Genomic DNA, 20,520 nt, shown 5'->3' on the forward strand with positions numbered 1-20,520 from the left:
TTTTTTGTGTACAGTAGTTTTTCACGGAATTTTGTATCCGCATTGTTACCTAAATAACGAATCTGCTTAGCGTCAGCGTTGAATGAATGCGAATCAATAGAAATAATGATTAACTGTTAAAACATTGATGTTCCCAATCATGTTGACAAAGAATCTGTACAATATTGTCAACACCAGCAGGATTCTCGGTTGCTATCCAGTACAACCTAGAATAAATCAACTAAAAGAAGTAAGTTTCTTACTCACTCATACCAAAGCAAAGTGCGTACATTTTCATATCTGTACACAGCCGTCACCTTTACCAAAACAATAAAAGCACAAGCCGGCAAATGATGCTCTAAACACGTACGGTTTATCTTATCGGTTAAATATAATTTTGCGTTAGTACTTTTGCTACCAGCATTTGTGTGGTTTAGATTTGCGCCTTAATCATTAAACAAATATGCATATTTACAAGAGAACAAAGGATGATTCTCGTCGCTGTGCAGACTGTTTCTAGTTGCTTATCAACGAATCGGGCTAGAACAATAATCGAACCGAAAACGAACTTGATTTGTCACGATGAAACGCATATCAAGTTCATGCCCGCTGTAGCTTTGCATAACAAACTAGACAAAACCGTCTTGTTTCACCTAGTCATCGTCGAACAAAACAACAACAGCAAACCTTGCAAATCACCCTTTAACAGGATGGAATATTTCGATGCCGGAAATAATCCAATCTGTCCCTGTGACTGATTTGCTTCTTAGTGCTTATTGAAATGAATACTTATTTACATTACTTATCAATGTGGGTACTTTATGCTTGAACAATACAACAAAAAAATGCACATGCATTTTTTTACAAAACTTGCTAACGGTGCATATTGCAGTCCTCTTACGTTTACAGGATGCCTACTCGGTTTGACTACTTTGAACTTAAACTTTAATAAACGAATAGAAAAGTGCACTCTACGGATGTAAGGTCCTCAACAACGGAGCAAACCGGAGCGGAGCTTAAAGTTTGGGATTATCGAACAGTGGTCCCCGGGTGATCAGAATATCATCGTACGGCCGCTGCTGCGAGATCTCGAGGGCTTTGAACTTTTTCAGCACCAGTAGTGAATAAAACTTCTGGGCAGCCTAAAACATTGAAATTTAAACATGAAGCGTGGTCGCATACTCACTAGAAGTAAAAATAATTTACCTGTTTTTTGTTGTTCCGATGGGTCATATCCGACAGGACCATGCTATCATTCTTTAGCAGACGTGACCGTACCGAGATAAACAGCTGCGCTGCGCGTTTGTTTAGAACACGTTCCTCGAATTGCTCGATTGTTTCATCGATTTGCTGTTCTTCACTGGCTTGTTGCTGCAAAAAAATAGAAAATAACATTTATTTTCTCGTTGAAAAAAATTTAAAAATAGCGGTAAACTTACTCCTGCAACGGACGGGGCGAATTCGTAGTCCTGATTCCATTCATTGTTCACATCATCCGCCAGAACACCTCGCGCCGGCGAAGGTGGATGTCCATCGTAGTCCATGTTGGAGAAGTTTTCCATTCCCGGCTCGTTTAATATTGACGAAACTTGATCTGCCGGCAGGTTCGGAATTTGATCGATGCTTTCCAAACTGGCATGATGCGGTGTCATTCCACCGTGTTCCAGGCCGTGCGGTGTCATCGCTCCCGGTAAATCAGGCATGAGATGGCCAGAGTCACCGTGCTGCAATCCGGCTGGAGTCATGCCACCGTGATGAAGACCAACTGGAGTCATACCACCGTGTTGCAAATCGCCCGGAGTGAGACCACCATGGGGTAAACCTGTCAACGATAGCGCACCATGATCCAGGCTGCCCGGCGTCATCGGTATGCTTGGCATTCCCGGTGTCGGTGGCATCATTTGCGGGGTGTGCATTCCTAGGTTCGGGCTTCCCAGCTGACTGAGGCCAGGTGTTGCAGGTGGTGGCATCATGCTTCCATCATGGGGGAAGCCTTGACTGACGTCAGGACAAAGCTCCTGGTCCCGAAGTTCCATCGACACTGGGGTTGCTGGTGGCATATCAACTGCCTCTCGCATTTGATCGACAGAAGATTGATCGAGGTGCAGTGGGGTTGCGGGTGTCATTGGCATCATAGGTGTGGCGGGCGTTTCCGGAGGAGGCAAATCGATAACCTTTCGTTTTCTACCTCGTCGCTGTGTGACGGGAGATTCTGGGCGTTCCGGTTGTTGCTGTTCAACGCCGAGCACATCCAGCGAACCAAGAACCGAAAAGTCCTCAATTCCAATTGATCGCGACGTCAGATGGCGTTGATAATTTTTAAATAAGCATCTAGCCGGAATGTCTCGCGATGGCAGAGCAAACAGTTTCTCTACGCCACCGGTTTCTTTCCAGTACATCAATCGTTTCGTTGGTGGTGCCAAATCCAATGTTGTTACAATATCTGAAGTATTCGCAAGTTGACTCTTCATCTCTTCGCCGCTAATATTCTTCACTTCGTCGACGATAAGTTTTCGCTTTCGCTTGCTTTTGGTAACACCTTTCAAGGCGGATGCATCGACAGGCGCCAGAGCAAAACTCTCCTCTTCGTTGTGCAACAATGTCGTTTGTTCCGGATGCTCAACGTCTTCGTCTGCAGCTCCATCGCCGGTCACTCTCTCGTCCTCGGTGTCCAATCTTCGGTCTGCAGCATCCTCGGGGTGCGGATCCTCAGCCGGGATAGCAGGTGTTTCTGTTGCTCCGCCGTCATGATAGACTGGAACTTTCGTCACGCCAGCCTGACTTGTGCTTGGTTTCTGCAGATCGTCCAATAGTTGTTGTGTCATGATCGGTGACGGCGGCCGTGACCCGTCCGAGCTGGCCGCAGGAGACGGAGCACCTCCAACGTCAAAATGATCATCGTCATCGTCCTCGCTGTCTCGTTCCTGACCGGCCTGAGCCTGCGCAGCCGGTTCACCCGGCAGTTCCGGTTCCGGTGCCAACGGAGCGTCGGCAAAGATATCGCCCTCGAACAATCCAGCGGCCGGTTCGGCACCGAATCCTTCGTCGCCGAATCCGTCATTGTCCACGGCATGCGGATGATGGGGATCGAACGGGTCCAACAGCGAACGGGACGTACCGGGCAGTGGTTCCTTTTCCTGTTCCAGATCCGGTGGCGGCGCGACCGGATCGGTGAAGAGGTCGTCCTGATGAAAGGCGAGTTCAAATAGAGATGGAGATTAATTCTCGTCGGTTGCCGAATAGAGCAAGTTTGCACAACGGCTACAAAGCGACCGATTTTGTCGTGTAAAAGTGTGAAGTGGCAATAGTGTTGGTTTTGTTTCATTGTTCTACAATCGTACGGCAATGGTTACGATACTTGAAGTGTATTAAGAAGCGCATAGCATATATTTATGAAGAGCAACTAAGGAGTTCTCAAGGCAAATAGTTAATTCCCAAACAGTTCCAGCATGCATGTCCCTCAACACCAAACCAATAGTTTGACTAATGTGTATATGAACCCAGCGATTAGGTGATTAACAAAATAGTTTTAATAATGATATAGATTCTAAAATATAATCTGATTAGAGAAGGAAAAAAAATGTTTATTTTTAAATGAATGCAACGTTTTTGCTGCGCTCATAAAAAAAGGGGTATGACAGCTGTAGAAACCGACTATCGATAGAACGTAATGCAATACTACAATTTCTCAATATGTTTGACAAGATTTGACAAGAATAAATTATGGTTTCTAAATTCTTCCGTCCAAACATCAATCGAACCAACTACCTAGTATAAGAATTTCTTCTTACGTCGGACAAACGCAAGGAAGTTTTGCGACGCCCGACGGACAATTCAGCACCAACTTTTCAAAAGAGCCAATCTGCAAAAAGTAAACAAACCGAGTGAGGGTTATTTTCTGCTAGACCAGCATAGGAAAAGAAACCCGCACTCGGTTTGTTTACATTTTGCAGATTGGCCCTTTTGAAAAGTTGATGCCGTATTCTTACCGGGTATTTTAGATAACTAAACCAATCATTACCAGCGAGTAAAATATATCGGAAACGGTTTTTCATGAGCAAGTCTTCGCATATACGATTATCTTCAATTAACTAGGTCTGAGGCCACTCAATGTCCGTTTTACAGGTGTTTCAAAAATCCCAAGTCGCGTTTGACCTACTCAAGCTATATTCCACGGTGCGCCCCTCTGTTCCTAGTACTTATGAGATCATTGAAAACAACGATTTACGTCACACTTTTGCCCGGAATTCTTAAAACGTGCCCGGCTCAGCATAGCCTAATGACTTTCACCAGATATGCGATAGGTGTGTCTCTACAAGCAGTGCTTGTAGCTCTCCAATAAAAATTCGTCGCACGACGTCGAACAGACGCAAATAATAGGTAGGCTATCGTAGCGAGAGAAGTCAACGTTCGAACGTGCAGTCTCTTAGTCGTCTCCGACCATCCTATGATGCTGGAAATAACGATAGGCTTCTTCATGAGACTCGTCTGCCGTGCAAACCTTTTTTTTTTTGTATGCCAAAAGGGCACTGGTTTAAAAAATGCCATTGTGACAGTCATGAAGACTGTCTTTTGTAGCAGGCCCCGATTGCTGTACACAGTTCAAGCCATTGAAGTAAAGTATTGCAATTGGACTTTGTGTAAAGCTTGCCAAAGCCCACCAATGATACAAGGCCGATCTAGAAAGTTATGATCAGATCAGCGATGAAGCACGCGCTGGGCGACTATAAGGAACACCGCCAACACAGATGTGACGCATGTGAAAGACCTAATGAATTAATGAATGGCCCTACGTTTAGTGGCACAAATTTTAAATTTTTCACAAATATCATTCGCGAGATTGCGACACACGACTGGTGCAGACTCAGTACCATCGGAAGACTTGAAGTTCCGACAAATAACCTTCAAAGGCTTCGCTTAGAGAAAATTTCCACTGCGGACTTGTCTAGTTCTAGTCTGTAGTGAAGCGAATGGAACCTTGCAATCAGCTGTAAGCAGTTCTCAAGTTGGTTTCTGATCCGTTTAATTCTATCGCCACTAAAGCACCATTCAAAGAAATATTCCCTCTGTCGATTGTATTTCTTTCATTTTTCCTCCACATTCCGACTTCTGGTTTTATGGTCTACATGGGATCGGCATCCTTTCTCATAGACCTTGCACATATCGTCATTGTCGCCAAAAAACCATTCCAGTTTCTCACATCTGCCCTGCTGCTGACATTTTTGCCTGCAAAGGAATACTTTTTAACTCAATCCATGGCAAGATTCACCTTTCCTTAAACAAAAACGGTAGTATATAATTAATTTTCCAAGTTCCCTTTTTTCCTCTCTATAGTTGTCCTGCCTATCAAATCTGTCATGTCTGGTACACGAAGCTTCCTCACCTAGTGCCTTTCCGATGAACAAGCGAACACTTAGTTCTTCCGCTAAAGGTTTCTATTCACTATAAGCACGTAGTTTTTGATAATGGGCAGCTGCCCGATATTCAGCCATTTAGCCATTCAGAGTCAGTGTCTTAATCCGCATTCGTCCGAACGCGTGAGTCTCTTGTGAGCAAAACAAGTAAAGCCTTGGGTTATACCGTCTTTAGACATTACCCTTCTTTATCGACAGACTTCGCAGCCGGCTGTTAAGAGTACCGGAAAATTAAGAGGCCAGTGCAACGATACTACTGACTCTAGCTAGCAGCACTGCCTAGCCGAGATTCGAACACACGACGACTGGCTTGTTAAACCTTAAACCAGCATCGTACCTCGAAGCTAACTGGACGATTGTCTCGTGAGCACACGAACTGTATTTGCTATGGGATGTTACATTAAAGTTAATAAATACTCTATAATAAAATTTGTTTGTCTATGACAAACATCCTTACCTATGGTAAAAATAGTACCGGAATGAGAATCATCATATCAGTTGGATCATCCGATGATCATGTTATTGGTCGTAAAATCAAACTTGATTCAATTATTGGCGTAATACGGTTTTTCATAAGACAGGCTGTGCTCTGCGAATATCGCTCATAAAAGGGGGTTGACTGATTTTACTTCAATCTTCTACATACCACCAAAGTGTGGGTTTCGGTGTAAATTATAGAGCGGCTACAATACATGGACAAATGTGAACATCTTCAGAGTAAACGCGTACGGTGAAATCAAACCATACTGTAGCGATTACGAAATACTCCTATGCCTCAACATTTTAGTTTCTAGTAGATCTCTTATCAATTGGGTTGCATGTTTAGGATCTAGCAGAAGCAATTTGCGTTTTATCAGCTGCTGTTGACTATCCCTTTAGTATTTTTTTCTTTCGCTTTGGTAGAAACCCATGGCTCTGTTTGTAGCGTTAGAAAGTGACTAGTGTACTCTTAAACATTTACATTCATTGCTACTTTTCATCACTATGAAATAACTTCGTTGGCCATTCATTGGATGCGGCCGCGGGCTTTGGAAGACTGAACTCTATGAAGAATGGTCAATTTTACCAAATATCGTGACCTCGAAGCCGATTTGACTGAATACCTCGCCAAATGAAATCTGCTGGTTTTCAGCCTATGGCTGAATGTCTCGTTAATAAAGAAAATTATTATTATCTGCTGGATTTGGTGTTTATTACATGGGACATTACGTACACCAATCGAGTGTCCAAAAATTTCTCCAAAAATTGTTTGACGAGATCGGTATTGATACGCGTAACCCTCTAAGCACATGGCCACTCAATACAGGTTTTCCGACAGAACACACCTCTCCTTTTCATATATTTTTCTCGAAAGTACTTCCAATGCGAGTAACAATGACGCAAACAGATAATTGTTTCATTGACTCTAGAATTTATTACAGAACAATATAAAATTAGAAGAATAATGAATTTCTTTTCACCAAATCACGACTCTTGAGTTTTAAAAAGTGCGTTTCGGCTGCACAGTTTATCTTAATTTCTAGATTTTCTGGCAACATTACACAGCAGATTTTCACATTATGTGTCAGTGGCTGCGTGAAAAGAGCAGAAAGAATGAAAGGCTAATGGGCTAACCTGCTTTCTTCGTTCCGGGTGTTATTTGCCACACAAGAGTAAAAAAGAGTAGCAGCACAAATTGTTACGATTGTAGTAAAAATAGAAGACTCAATGTCTTCAAAAAGGCGCGTAACACGTCTGAAATATATCTATATTCAACGTAGTTTTTAAAATCGACAAAAGGGACGGTAGAAGAAAGTAAGGAACCAAAGGTATTTATAGGATCCAAACAGAGTGGGACTTAACGTGAAGGGTACGAGAGGGGTAGTATGTAAATGGTAGGTAAGAGAGCAGCGCTTATTGAGTATGTGTACCGTTCGTCTTTACCCAAGATGGGGGATCCGCTGACGGTTTGATCAACTATAATTATAACGGAATTCGAACTCAACTTCCCTTCCCAGGCCCTGTGGATCGCAGATATTGGTGAGCCTTAGAACCACAGCGGACTGAATAAGAAAGGAAACTCTACAACCCCCTTATGAAGCGTGCGACGTATTTGAAACTCCACCAACATTATTCTTAGGCACTAGACCTAAAAATCCCAACAGATCAAATCTCGCCTCATTGTTGAGTAGGACCCATCCAGGCATAGCACGATCACTTTAGATTTAGTTGACTTCGAGGTACTAGGCTGGTCTAACAAGCCAGTCGTCGTATGTTCGAATCTCGGCTAGGTGGTGTTCCTAGATAGTCAGTAGGATTGTTGCACTACCCGAGCAAGAATTGACAACAAAAGTATATCAAAATTATTACATATTCTGATGTTGATATCAACTAGAAAACATGTTTTGTTACCAACTCAAAAAATACCATAACTAATTCTGCTTTCCTATTAATATTGAGTGACAGCAAGATTAGTATTCCGTTTGATATTTTTGATAGCAAAAGTAGTATTCAATTTAATTTCACGGCGTGGAATTTTTGCAATCAATTTTGATATTTTAACCGCTAAGTCGACCGAAATCACACCGAGTATTCAAAATTCGTTACATCAAGATATCAAATTTTGTTTTCAATTTGCTCTAAAACCATTGGCGGAACTAGCGCTCATTTCTAGGGGGGGCTATAGCTCCCGGAATTTTTTTCAACCGTTTTATTTCGTCGGCATATTAAAATTTAATGCACATTAATGCCTGGAATCTTATAACAGTCATGCAAATAAACTTTACTCTGAAGTTTTTCGTATCTATAGTTGTCTAACTATTGGTTTTTCAAAAATTAAAAAACTTAGTCAATTTTTCTAGGGGGGGCTAAATCTTTTCTAGGGAGGGCTTAGCCCCCCCTAGCCCCCCCCCCTAGTTCCGCCAATGTCTAAAACCCTACTCGGGTAGTCCCGTAACTGTTCTGTACTCTAAAAGCCGGCTGCGAAGACTATCGATAAAGGGTAATGTCTAAAGACGGTTATGCCCAAGGCTTTACTTTTTTTCCTATAATCGCATATCAGATCAGTTCCATCTGCAATTTCGTCGAGTTGAGAAAACGGCGTTTGTTTTGGCTATTTAACCTGTTGAGCGTAGTTTATTCCTATTTTTTCGACATAATATAATGAAATAGACCTTTAACATAACTTTTTTATCAAAACAATAGGTAATAGGTAGCTACGCTTAACAAGTTGTCGTTGTGACTCCTACCTTTTATTTAACGCTGGAAGGTGCATGGGTAGAACCAACCTGTAATCAGAGATTATTAGCCGGATTTGAACCCACAACACCCTCCAGGGCGTGTGGCTTGCTGGTACCCGTGTACCATGGTTCAAAGGTAAGAGGCGCTGGACAAAAGGAGACGCCCCTTATTAATGTAGCGACGTATCTGGTTTTGGATTATTTTTAGACACACAAATTGTACCTCTTCCTCCGTCAACTGTAGAAATCACCGACCGAGAAGTTTTAATTTAACTTGTTTTTACTTTCACGACGATGACACTGTGCAGGCCCTTACGACTTATGACGTTGTTCGCCTATCAGCGTGTTAGCCGCGATTCTCAACGCGGGTTTTCGGAGAAAGATTCCGTTCCTATGAAAATAGACCAACCTTGAGGTTTTAGTCTTGACCTTGAAATGCGGTCAAACATATTTACTAATATTTATGATTTTTAATAATTAAAAAGCGTTAAAACAACAACGAATGTTATTTATATGGATTGAAGAAAAAATATGGCTGTATGGAAAAACATTTGGTGGGACTGATATGCGATTATTTTTAAGATGGGACAATTTGGCTTCATTTTTTTCAGACTTTTTGGAATAAAGTCAATTTTTTTATCTTCTTAACGGGAAATTAACAATCATTAACTTTTCGCCGGAGAGCCCAATTTTGGAAGCAGTTTTTGGGCCTAAAAGCGGGATTCTGTTTATAAAAATGTAAATACTGCATTCTTCTGGTCAATCCGAACACAGCGAATATATTTTCATGAATAGAATTTTTGTTTCAAACAAAAAAACTGCTTTTGAAATTGGCAGAATCGATGACGACTAATTTCACCTTAATGGATAGTAAAGCAAGAAAAAGAGAGAATCTGATATTTAACTCAAAAACGATGAAAATGCATAAGGGACTTATATGCGATTATAGGCAGTGTACCGCCTCAGCGAAACAAACCCCATCAGTAACCAAATGAACGTTCACTTGGCAATCAACAGGGTAACAAAATTGTAGCATCGCAAATACGGTACAGTAAATCAAAGATCGTGCCATGCTTGGTTCTATCTGATAAATGTAAATAAATCACGTCAGAGTTATTCCCTGCCAGACTAGCATAAGAAAATAAACTCTCATCCAGTTAGTTACCCTACTCAAAGATCAGGAAATATTCTGCATATTTCGTTCTTCTGCTCGTTGCAAACGAGGTTTCTTTCGCACGTGGTTCAGGAATACGAATTGCAAAGTTGCCATTTTCTGCGTCCCAAGAAATCTCGTCTTCGTCAGTGTGTTGAATTTTCGTCTTTCTCTTCTAGTATGATGTTCTGTTCTAGTAATGAAAACACATTTAAGCGGATTTTTAACCCTGCTGACTTCAAATTTACTGCTGGGGTATGAAGTGTGACAGTGCCTTAACTTTCTAGCACTGTTGAGTTCCAACCCAATGGATTAGAACCTAATAGATTCTGAAGGATTGAGGATTTTTGAACATGAATTCAAAAACTAAAAATATACAGCAATGTCCGTATCATCCTACCTCATCCGTTAAAGCTATCCATGTTTTATGCACAATTTTTGCCCATTGTATGTTAGAATTGACATAAAGTTGTTAAATAAAGTTAACACTACGTCGTCGAAAATGGTTATTTTTATTATTAGAACTAACTAACGTGCAGCTTAAATAGTATTTAGAATTTTATTAGTTATCTGGGCATTGCTAGTAGAAGCGCAAATTTTCTTATTCATTAACATTAGCGGCTAATTTTTCGTAATCATTGTCGTGGCTCATCATTTTTTATTTTCTATGATGATGTTTTAAAAATTTTCAACATTAAAACTACACATATTCTGTTCAATTCACATTGAAAAGTCTATAACGGAAACATCTAACAAGAGAACAGCAAATGAAAGTTTGAAATATTAATTTTGGACCAGACTTTCAAAATTAATGTTTTTGGCATCAATCGCCGGCTAATATCCAAAAGATACCATAAGCAGCAGGGTTTCATTTTGGAAAAACATTTCTATTTTTAATTTAACTCACACATTAAATAACTACAAATTGAAATAGCGCGCCACCACGAAGGAAAGTCATTTTACACAGTAAATGGCATTCTCGGATTGGGGGCTGACGTCGATGCAGATCATCAAGCCGCCACACTCTTTCGCAACGCACAAACTTAACGCTAGATTGTTTTTTTCTCTCTAAAACCCGACAACAAAAAATAAACATCATTCGCAAACCATTCAGAAAAACAATTCAGGAAAAGCACGCAATGCCAGATAGAGAAACAGATTGATGATAAGCGAGAGTAAAAGTTGTAGAAAACAGTAACATTAGCAGAACGCCGAGACAGAAGAGTTCGCTTCCACTCCCGATCGTTTATGTTTCAACACTACTACCAAAAAAGGGGGTGTTAATGTTACTAAAAGGAAGGTAAAAGTAAGCAGGACAAAGCTCTTTCATTTTTTTGTTTGTTTTTTTTTTCGTTGATAGGTGATTTTCGATCATGGGATATCTCTCTCGGGAAGTCTACTTACAAGATACTCGTTCCATCGGGTATCCTGCGCCGGCTGTTCGCTGAGCTCTTCGTACAAACTTTTGGCGCGGGCTCGAAGACCCTTCTTGTCCGTTTTCTCCTTGCCGGAATCGTCCTTTGCCGTCGCTGTAACGCCTTCCACTTCCGTACTGTCTTTATTTTGTGCCGACTCTTCCAGCGAGGATGACATTGTCGGCGCATTGCTCAGTCCCTGGCGGGTTCCGCCAACCAGCCGGAAAAACCGCACGAACAGATAGATGATTTTGTGTGGGTTTTGGAGATTTGTTTGGTGTGTTGGTTGATTGGTTGGTTGGTAGTGGTGGGTGATGATGATTGATTGGTGGTGATTGGCGCGAGTGAAAAGAAGAGTAATATAAACAACAGAGAGAGAGAGAAACAGGGGGAATCAATTATGAGAGAGCTCTTCCATGAAAATCGAAATCAAAATCGATTGTTCAAGCAAAACTTAGTTGCAAAATTTCAAAAAATATATTCTACAAAGGGAAAATAAATTAGGAACACCTTCAATAATAATCTACTTTTTTGCTGCCTGATTTTGATTCGCGGTATTTTAAAAGTTTAGTATTTAAGTTGTTGACCCAAATGGGACTGTCTTACAACGGTTTGTAATGTCTTGTTGATTTCCTTCATCCGATAGTCTGCGATAGATAGATAGGAAAGTACATTGGGACGACAGGAAGATTTTGGTTCGAGTGTGTGCAAAGTTTGTGCGCTTTTCCGAATTTATTTTCCAAATGGTTTTTCTTCAAACTAAACGGAAAATAAACTTAAACGAACTTCTTACAGCTAGAGTTGGCATAACACAGAAAGACGGACAGACACATAGAAATGGTTTCAGGCCAACTTACCTCCAACGGTTCTTCGATCCGTTCACGAACAATGTCAGGCGTGTCGTCGAATCCCATATCGCCGAAGCCATCATCGTGGATGTTCATCGGTAATGTGCCGTAGTCTTCGCGCATTGTAATCTCATCGGCACGCGACTGGTTGATGGAAAAATGAGCTTCAATATCGACGTCATTCAATTCCGGAAGCGGTGTGTCAAAATCGTGAAACACTTCCGGCAATGTAATCGCGTTCACCGCTGCCTCTCGGTGTTCTTCCGGCAGGTCCACCATTCCTGGTCGGAAAGCCATCTAAAAACAAAAAGTTTCAGTCCAGCGGGTTCGATTCACGAGCAGTTTTGTCGCTACTTACCTTAATTTTGACGAAGGCTTCATTACAGTCGGCCAGCAGATACTTGGCCTTTCTGGCGTATATTCGCACCACACCCAGCAGCAGATGACCGGAAGTCCGGAGGGCCAGCTTCACCTTCGGCTGCATAATACCGTCGACGGACTGTTCGATGTTCGTCTCGAACACATGCGCTTTGGTTATCTTTTTATCCCAATGGGCTGCCAGCCAAATTCGGGCCAGCGGCCCCTTTTTGGCCAGCACAATGTGTGCGTAGAACATGGTGAGACCCTTCTACGCGTGGTGTTTTATTTTCTTTTTTTTTTTTTTTATTTTACACAAAATGGACAAGCTCAGTAGTGCTGGAGTTCTCTGTGAGAAGAAAGGATGGTGAAGGTAAATTTATTGATCAGCAATAAGTGACCTACAATCAAGGGCAATGGAAGCATACACTAAGTAGACATCAGGAGGCATCTTGAAAGTGGATTTATCGCCAATAAACTGTCGAAAATTATAGTTGCAGAACGATCGTTTCTTTAAATATTTGGTAAGCATGATTAAAGCTGAATGCCAATCTTAGGGACAATGAGTTCGGTGACTAATGACTAATAAATTAGTCGAATATCGCGTCACTTGGTTTTAAGATAAGTTCGTATACCAGTATGTATTATATAATATGTATTAACAGTGTAACGTCCCTAAGATTTCGCCCGTATCTAATACTATAAGCGCCTTATTTCGTCTGTAACCAAAACCAGGCCCTTGACAGGACGTTATGTTTTCGTAGCAAGAATTACAGCTCACGCCTTAAATGCTTTACACTAAGCAGAAACTAATACATGTGCGCCTAAACTCAGCTGGTACGAGCACCTCACGAACACTCTCTTATTTGGGATAAGATTTGCTAGTTGTTAGTGCTGTAGTTAAAACTCCTGCACGGAATAGGGTTTATTTCTAATTCCCGTCATAGTAAGTAAAGCCATTCTAGTTTTCATCATTTGTTGGATGGATTTAATGAATACTCCAAAAGTTCTTGTGCTGATTTGACTAGAACACACTTACCTTCCGATCCGTGAACTTTGAAATCACTGAAAAGCGATTATTAAAGCATATTATTGAAATTATGCAACTGGCTTTATTTCTTAACCGTAAATCCGTAAATCGTATCGTAAATCCGTCCATCAAAATTTTTCATCGTCCGAACTAAAAATCAGACAATGTTTACGAAGCTAACGCACATGTATTTGTGTAGGACGGCATGTCAAATGTTATTCTGCAAAATTTCTGCAGGTCAGGCAAGTTTTCCTGGCTGTAGAATAACGACAATGCCTTGCCAATGCCAATATCTCAGCTCATTTTGATTGACCGCGTATGAGAGACAACAAACTAAAATATTAGGAAATACCTAGTTTTGCATTGTGTATCATAAAAATGCTATTTTCAATCATTTGTGTTGGATAGGACCGGAATAGGCAATTACGACGAAGCAGCAACATACCCTATGCGAGTACTCAAACCAATTATGCCAGATTACAGTCAATCAAGACAAGCATCAGTAACGTTAGAGGTACATTTAGGCGATTTGGTCATACATTCCGGTTACCTCCGTTACAGTGAATCTAGATTATCACAGTAAAAAGGGGGTTTTCATGGAAGTTATAGAAAACTTGATTGAATATCACCGATTCATTCTCAATGAGACGCAAGGCGATGCACGCGGACTACTGCTAGTAATAATATAAGCCTATCTAACGTAACATCCCATCCAACATTCCCAACATTAGCCATCATTGTGAGGTTGTCGAAAATTTCACTATTTCACGGACAGCTTGCAAAGTCTCTAGCAAGATACATTTGAGCCGCCGGAAAGGGCCGACTCCCGGCAGAATCTCAAAAATGGCAAAAAATAACTAGCAATGGCACTTCACCGGATAATTCCAAGGATTTTGGAGAAAAAGGTACTACCAGGGGCATGGATGGAAGGTGTGGTTTGTCCCATCTATAAAAAGGGGGATCGGCTAGATTACAGTAATTATTGCGGCATTACGCTGGTCAACGCGGACTACAAGGTGCTCTCTCAGGTTTTTTCACGTCATTTATGCCCAATAACAAGAGAATACGTAGTGAGTGGAGCACCAGGCAGCCTTTATGGGGCCCGAGGCAACTACGGATCAAATTTTCACTCTCCGACAAATCTTCCGAAAATGTCGAGAATACGTGTCCAAGCATAATATTTTCGTGGATTTTAAGGCAGCACATGATACAGTCAAGCGCGAACAGCTCGAGTAGATAATACATGAAAACGGTTTTTCGAATATACTAATATAGTAATATCAAAGCTACCCTGGAGCGAGTGATGTGCTACGTGCGTGTTTCAGAGGAACTCTTGACGCCGATTAGGGTAAGAAGATAGACTGTCCTATATGTTATTCAACATCGCTATTGAAACTGTGATCTGGCATGCGGGCATCGAAACGAGAGGAACAAACTCCACCCAAAGGAGCCAACTTCTAACCTTTGTAGACGATCTCAACATGATTGCTCGAAACTTTGAGACGGCGAAAGCAATCTACGCCAGACTAAAAACAGAGGGTAAAACGATCAATGCGTTGAAAACCAAATATATGGTAGAAAGTGGCTCCAGAAAAAATAACGTTCGCCCCGCACGGGCAGTGATTATTGACAACGGAAGTGGTTGGTGAGTTCGTATATTTGGAATTGTGGAATATTTGCGGTTACCGCCGACAATATGAGTAAGGAGATTCAACGACGCATTCAAGCTGGATGTCGAGCCTACTTTTCCGTCCGCAAGACGCTTCAATCAAAGAGCATACGCCACCACATGAAGCTGACAAAGTACAAAATGCTAATCAAATCAGTAGTCCTCCAAGGACGTTAGATACATAGTAACTATGCTTAGGTGCATTTGCCGTCTTGGAGCGAAAGGACTATATTGGCGGAGTAAAAACAGATTAAGGAGACCGAGCTGCAGGCATTACATACTTGAAAAGATTCTCATCATACACCTAGCAAAAGTTGGAGACAGGATAAGGATGCCGGATGTCGGGTCTCACGCCAGTTACCACAACAATTCACGTTCATACCATGTAATCTACCTATTAAAAATATTTGAGCGCAGCTCTTTTTGAGAATTTCAATGAGAAAATCACAATCAAACAAGCTTTCAGGTCTATACGGATTGATTTAAAACGTCGAAAATTGTTAGATTATTTAAATTCAGTAGCTTTCTAAAAATATTCATATTAATAGTCGAAATGATTATGCCTAATAAATAAAAAAAACCTACTAGGTTTGTTTGCGCGTATTTTTTTATGGAAATCGAGACTAACGGATTCCCAAAGTCAAAGATATCTTTGGCTACATTTCCATAAAACCATTAAACTTCCATTAATCGTACTCAGAAATTGGGCAGCGTCTGTATCGCTTAGGAATTTTATAACGAAGCGTACAGTAGCAACGGCACACCTTCCCTGTCAGGATATTCATGCCCGTCAACTCGTAATGGTCGTCGTAATTTTGATTATTTCAAGGCACAAACTCCAAAGCATAGCGAATGCGATCTTTTTGATTTGCTTGGATTCTTATGATTCAAACGTCATGACATGGACTCCGCAATACAGCTACCATTCCAAAGGTTAACCGCAAAAAAGAGAAGCATATATAGTGCCCTACAATAGTGCGGGTCGTTGAATTTCATGAAAACCCGAAAAACGAATCCAACATTACGGTTTGTCTCTGATGCGATACATGAGTTGACAAGTGCTCCTAAAAGAGCCATCGAGTATCATGTAACAGATTTTTGGAAGTTGTAAATTCATGCTGGCAACGCAATAGGACCTGAAGAAAGTAACGGTACATTTTTTTACGTGAATTACCATGTGATTTAGGCTCCCGATTGACCTCGATGCACGATGGTTCTGTAGCGAGTCGAATCTCGAACGTTCGAATCTCGTTTGGGGAATTTGCGAGAATTCGCTTTTATCATATTTGCAGAACACCATTCTGAAAACAACTATTATTATAGCCGTTTGTCTCCCTCGTTGGAACTCACACTCTCAAAGCAGTTTTTATGATATTTATTATCGTAAGCATTGGGCCCTGTAGCCGCAAGTTTACCGAGTCTGCCTTGACAAGCGAGTGGTCGTGGGTTCGAATCTTAGTAGAATCAGGCCATTCGATGTTAAGTGACTTTAGCATGGGTTTATTCTCAGGCCCCTCCACATCCTTCCTACTGCATTCTGCATTTACTAACAATGAAAGCCTCTTGCCAGGGCAAGTTATAAGAGTGGTACTTGCTTGAGGTGCGAATGAAGCCTCTTGTTCAGGGGCAAATTATAGCTTGTTCCGCTTCCTGGTTCTAGGAACGAGATTGGGAATGCATAAGTAGTAAGGAACACATACATACACACATACACGCCCTCACTCTGTGATGAACTCTACTTTACCGACCATGATCAAGCCTTTAACCGGGACTGGTTATAAGAATGATACAGGGTGGCCACTCAATTTCAAATTTCAAATTCCCGATTTTTTCCCGACTTTTTCCCGGTTTATGCATGATTTTCCCGACCGAAAAAATTTTTCAACTGGTCGGATTACTTTAAAATTGTTTGACCGTTTGAGAAACCGTTTTGAAGTCTTGATAAAGATAATTGTTCAATTTAAATAAATTAAGCTTAGATCGTTTAGAAATGGGGCAATTTATTTTGGCGATAGCGGTGCTCTCAGTCGGATATGCAAGTTTTTGACTGCGTTATGTTGCTTGTAAACAGTTCTGCTTGATTTATATTTTTTGTAGTCTAAAACTAATGTGATTCCGAAATATTTATCATGCAAGAGGAGAAAATAAAAATGATTGACACAGTCAACCCCAAAATTCATCAGCGTCAACTCAGGTGCAGGCAAAACTGCTGGATTATCCCAAAGTTATAGAGGCGTGAATTATCCAAAACTTTTTAACAAAATATGTTAGAAAATTCTCACGACTGCCCGCAAAGTGCAAACCAATCGTGGGAGTGAAACCCTTGATCGTCAACTGCGGGTAAAGATCATTCGGATAGTTTTTTTTCGGAAAGCTAAGGTTAATCCCAATATCTCAGATTGATTTGGAGAAAAAACTGAAGATGGCTGCTACACTGTACGGCGAATTTGAAAGGCGACAGGTGGTACCGAGCAGGCCAGAATTCGGGCATGTAAGTTGTACGACTAGGTGCTAACGAAGCGCAATGGATCATGGAGGAGAAATTTATGCGAAAGTCGATTACAACCAATTATCGGGGGTCAAGTTTTTCAAAGCTCCTACTCGCGGGATGGTTCTTAACGGATGCAAGTTTGTTTTAGCGGATAAGTTCGTGAAAAAATGTATGATATGCATGCATTTTTGCATGAATATCAAATTTTGAGTTAAATTTCATGAAAAAATATTCATTAGCTTGTTCACATTATTTTTTCTATGTTGCCCGTTAGAAGGTTAATTACTGGCGTGTCAAGGTTCTATCCCACACTGGGGTGGGACACGTGCCATAAATAAAAGAGTTAGAGCAAACCCTCCCACAAGATTTACACGGGAAAAGCAAAGCAGCCTGTTTCATTCAAGTATGCAAGTATGCAAGCAATAAGAGATTTTAAACATTTTGGCATGTTTTATTCAGAAATATAAGTCCTTAATTGGTTTACATTATGAGTTCTGATAAGTGTCTGGTATTGGGAGACACAATTTTTAAGTAATGATTTTTATCGATTTCTCATTTCGCTTCTAAAATGGTTCATTAGTGATTCAAGTACGTGTATCCTTTTTTATTGGAAAATAGTTTTCTATATTACTCTTCCAGTGAAAAAAACTGAAGTTATGCAGTGTTGCTTTTATATATTTCAAAATCCTTAAGTGTCCGGTTATGGGTGACTTGGCCCTAATAATGCCTCACAAGTCTCCATAAGATTTTGGAATATTTTGTTTTCCGCTCGGTGAACGACTAGTGAAGGTGCCATTTGCTAGTGTGGTGTTGATCTAACTCGTAAGTAAACGAAGTACGTATTGACCAGCCGAACTAACACACTTCGGTCAGTTGGACGCTGTTAATCGAACCAAGAGGATAGTGGAGCGGGGTTCGGGTTCAAATCACAATTCCGAAGAAGTGAGCCGAATGAACTGAGCTGAACTCAAACTGAAGTGGCGAGATGAAAAAAACCTGAAAGGTGCCCTGAAGATTTTGATTGAAAAAATGCAGCTATTGAAAAAAAACTTCTCGGGCGGGTATTTCCCGGTTTATTTGTGAAATTCCCGGCTTTTTCCCGGTTTTTTCCCGACTGTTAGTGATTCCCGACTTTTTCCCGGTTTTCCCGATTTTCCCGACTGAGTGGCCACCCTGATGATACTTGCTCGAGGTGCGAATGAAGCCTCTTGTCCAAGGACAAATTGTAACTAGTCTCCGCACTTCCTGGCTCTAGAGCTAGATTGGTTGAAAAGTAGTAAGAAGCGTGGAGGGAAAAAGGGTGAAAACACACCGATACTTTAAGCACGGATAATAAGCAGTTTGCTCACTCTATAGCGATACTGCAATAACAACGAAGTGCGGAACAACACTTGGATAAGATCACAATAGATCAAAATGCTGGTCGTAGTGATAATATCCACACACACAAAAAGAAAAAATCGTAAGCATTTCTTCCTTCTTCATTCAAATTCAAAGCAGCAAAGATCGTTGGAAATGCAAAGAGTAGCTATCTGAGATTACTCCTTTGCGGTGCAGTAGAAAGGTTTCCATTTGCAATCGACCATGAGACTCAAGTTTCACTGATATGTGGCGATAGGAAAGGTATTTATTAGCAATCTACTACGCAATGTTGGTTGGTGCACCCAAACGGTCGATTTTGATTATTGCTTATTGGATTCTTATGATTTACTATGCCATAAGCTGATTTGAAAGCCATGAAGATAGAAGCAATCGATTTTAATCGAAATAGTTGATTAGTTAAAACCTGGAGTAATTTAGCACCAAAAATCCCAATCAGCATTGCATTATAACTATATAACATCTATCTCACGCAGAAAATCTCATACACATTTGTTGGTAAAAATTTTAAATAATTTATACTTTTTGTCAATGATGAGGAAAGCCACTCAGAAGTGAACATCGAAGTAATGTTTGTATATCAAATGAATATGTAGTATTATAGGTGGCTTTTATAGAAAAATATGTGTCAATTGTCAATATTTCCTTCAAAAATTCATTCAAATACACACACATCGCACTGATGAAACATTAGTCAACTTTAAATGAATATGCAATGGGTGTCAAGAGCATCAGATCGAAATCAGGGAGACTTGCCAGAACCAAAGTCTAGTTAGGTAGGTTTTTTCACCAACAAGCTTGTTAAATCAAGAAAATACAATGTTATACGAATATAATAATCGTAATACAACTACAAACCCCAGCGATTACCATTTAGAAATTTATGTTCTTCTAGTTGACGCCCGAACGCATTGTTTTGATTTGACGATCTACTTTAAAAGCCGTTATTCCTCGCTTTTTTCCTTCTCCTATTTCGGTTTGTCGCGTATCTACCACCCTTCAGTTTACACCTCTTCCCAACCCAACCACCCACTTCACGAGAAGAAAATCCTTCATATGTAGCTGCATATAAGGGAGTGACACTGGCAGAAACCCTACAATGACGCCAACAAGACAATCTTTTATTTTGCACAAATTTACCTGGTTTCTTCACTGTTTTCGAACTCTTCTCTATTTACGAACTTTATCACTGTCAATCTCTGTTTCAATCCATTGTTAGAAGCAATAATTTCCACTTTTTCACACTATTTTACGGTGACTGCGACGCTTGGCGCCCGCTCGCCAATCAACCGTATTTTCGTCATTCCGAGCGGTATTTTTTCGCTACATTTGACATAAACTTACGGGACATGCAACTAACTTCAACTTTCAACCACTTTAAAGTCGAATTTGACCAAAGAACAGTCAAAATTTCCGAAATACTACGCGGCTTAGCGAAAACACTCAACTTTTTTCTCTACTTTTGCACCTTTTACCGAAAGCTAAGATGGCGGCCGTTTTCCGTTCGCTTTTTGGCTTTTTGTGTCGCTTTCGTTTTCGCTTGGTTTCTTTTCAACGTGTCCCTTG

The 20,520-nt window shown here is 40.8% G+C and overlaps 1 protein-coding gene across 2 annotated transcripts; it reads right to left on the reverse strand.

Moving 5' to 3' along the window:
• Positions 1-415: 415 nt before the first annotated feature.
• LOC128733032 (double-strand-break repair protein rad21 homolog) lies at positions 416-20,410 on the reverse strand. Of its 2 annotated transcripts, XM_053826579.1 has the most exons (7): positions 20,095-20,410; positions 12,386-12,733; positions 12,037-12,324; positions 11,169-11,378; positions 1,419-3,164; positions 1,186-1,350; positions 416-1,121 (listed from the first exon to the last, which is right to left on the reverse strand). In XM_053826579.1, the coding sequence occupies exons 2-7, from the start codon at positions 12,641-12,643 to the stop codon at positions 996-998; spliced, it is 2,793 nt and encodes a 930-aa protein (XP_053682554.1). In that variant the 5' UTR covers positions 12,644-12,733; positions 20,095-20,410; the 3' UTR covers positions 416-995. The 2 variants fall into 2 exon arrangements, with proteins under 2 accessions (XP_053682554.1, XP_053682555.1); XM_053826580.1 differs by lacking the exon at positions 11,169-11,378.
• Positions 20,411-20,520: the final 110 nt, after the last annotated feature.

This window comes from Sabethes cyaneus, chromosome 1, assembly GCF_943734655.1.
Source record: "Sabethes cyaneus chromosome 1, idSabCyanKW18_F2, whole genome shotgun sequence".
Taxonomy (NCBI): domain Eukaryota; kingdom Metazoa; phylum Arthropoda; class Insecta; order Diptera; family Culicidae; genus Sabethes; species Sabethes cyaneus.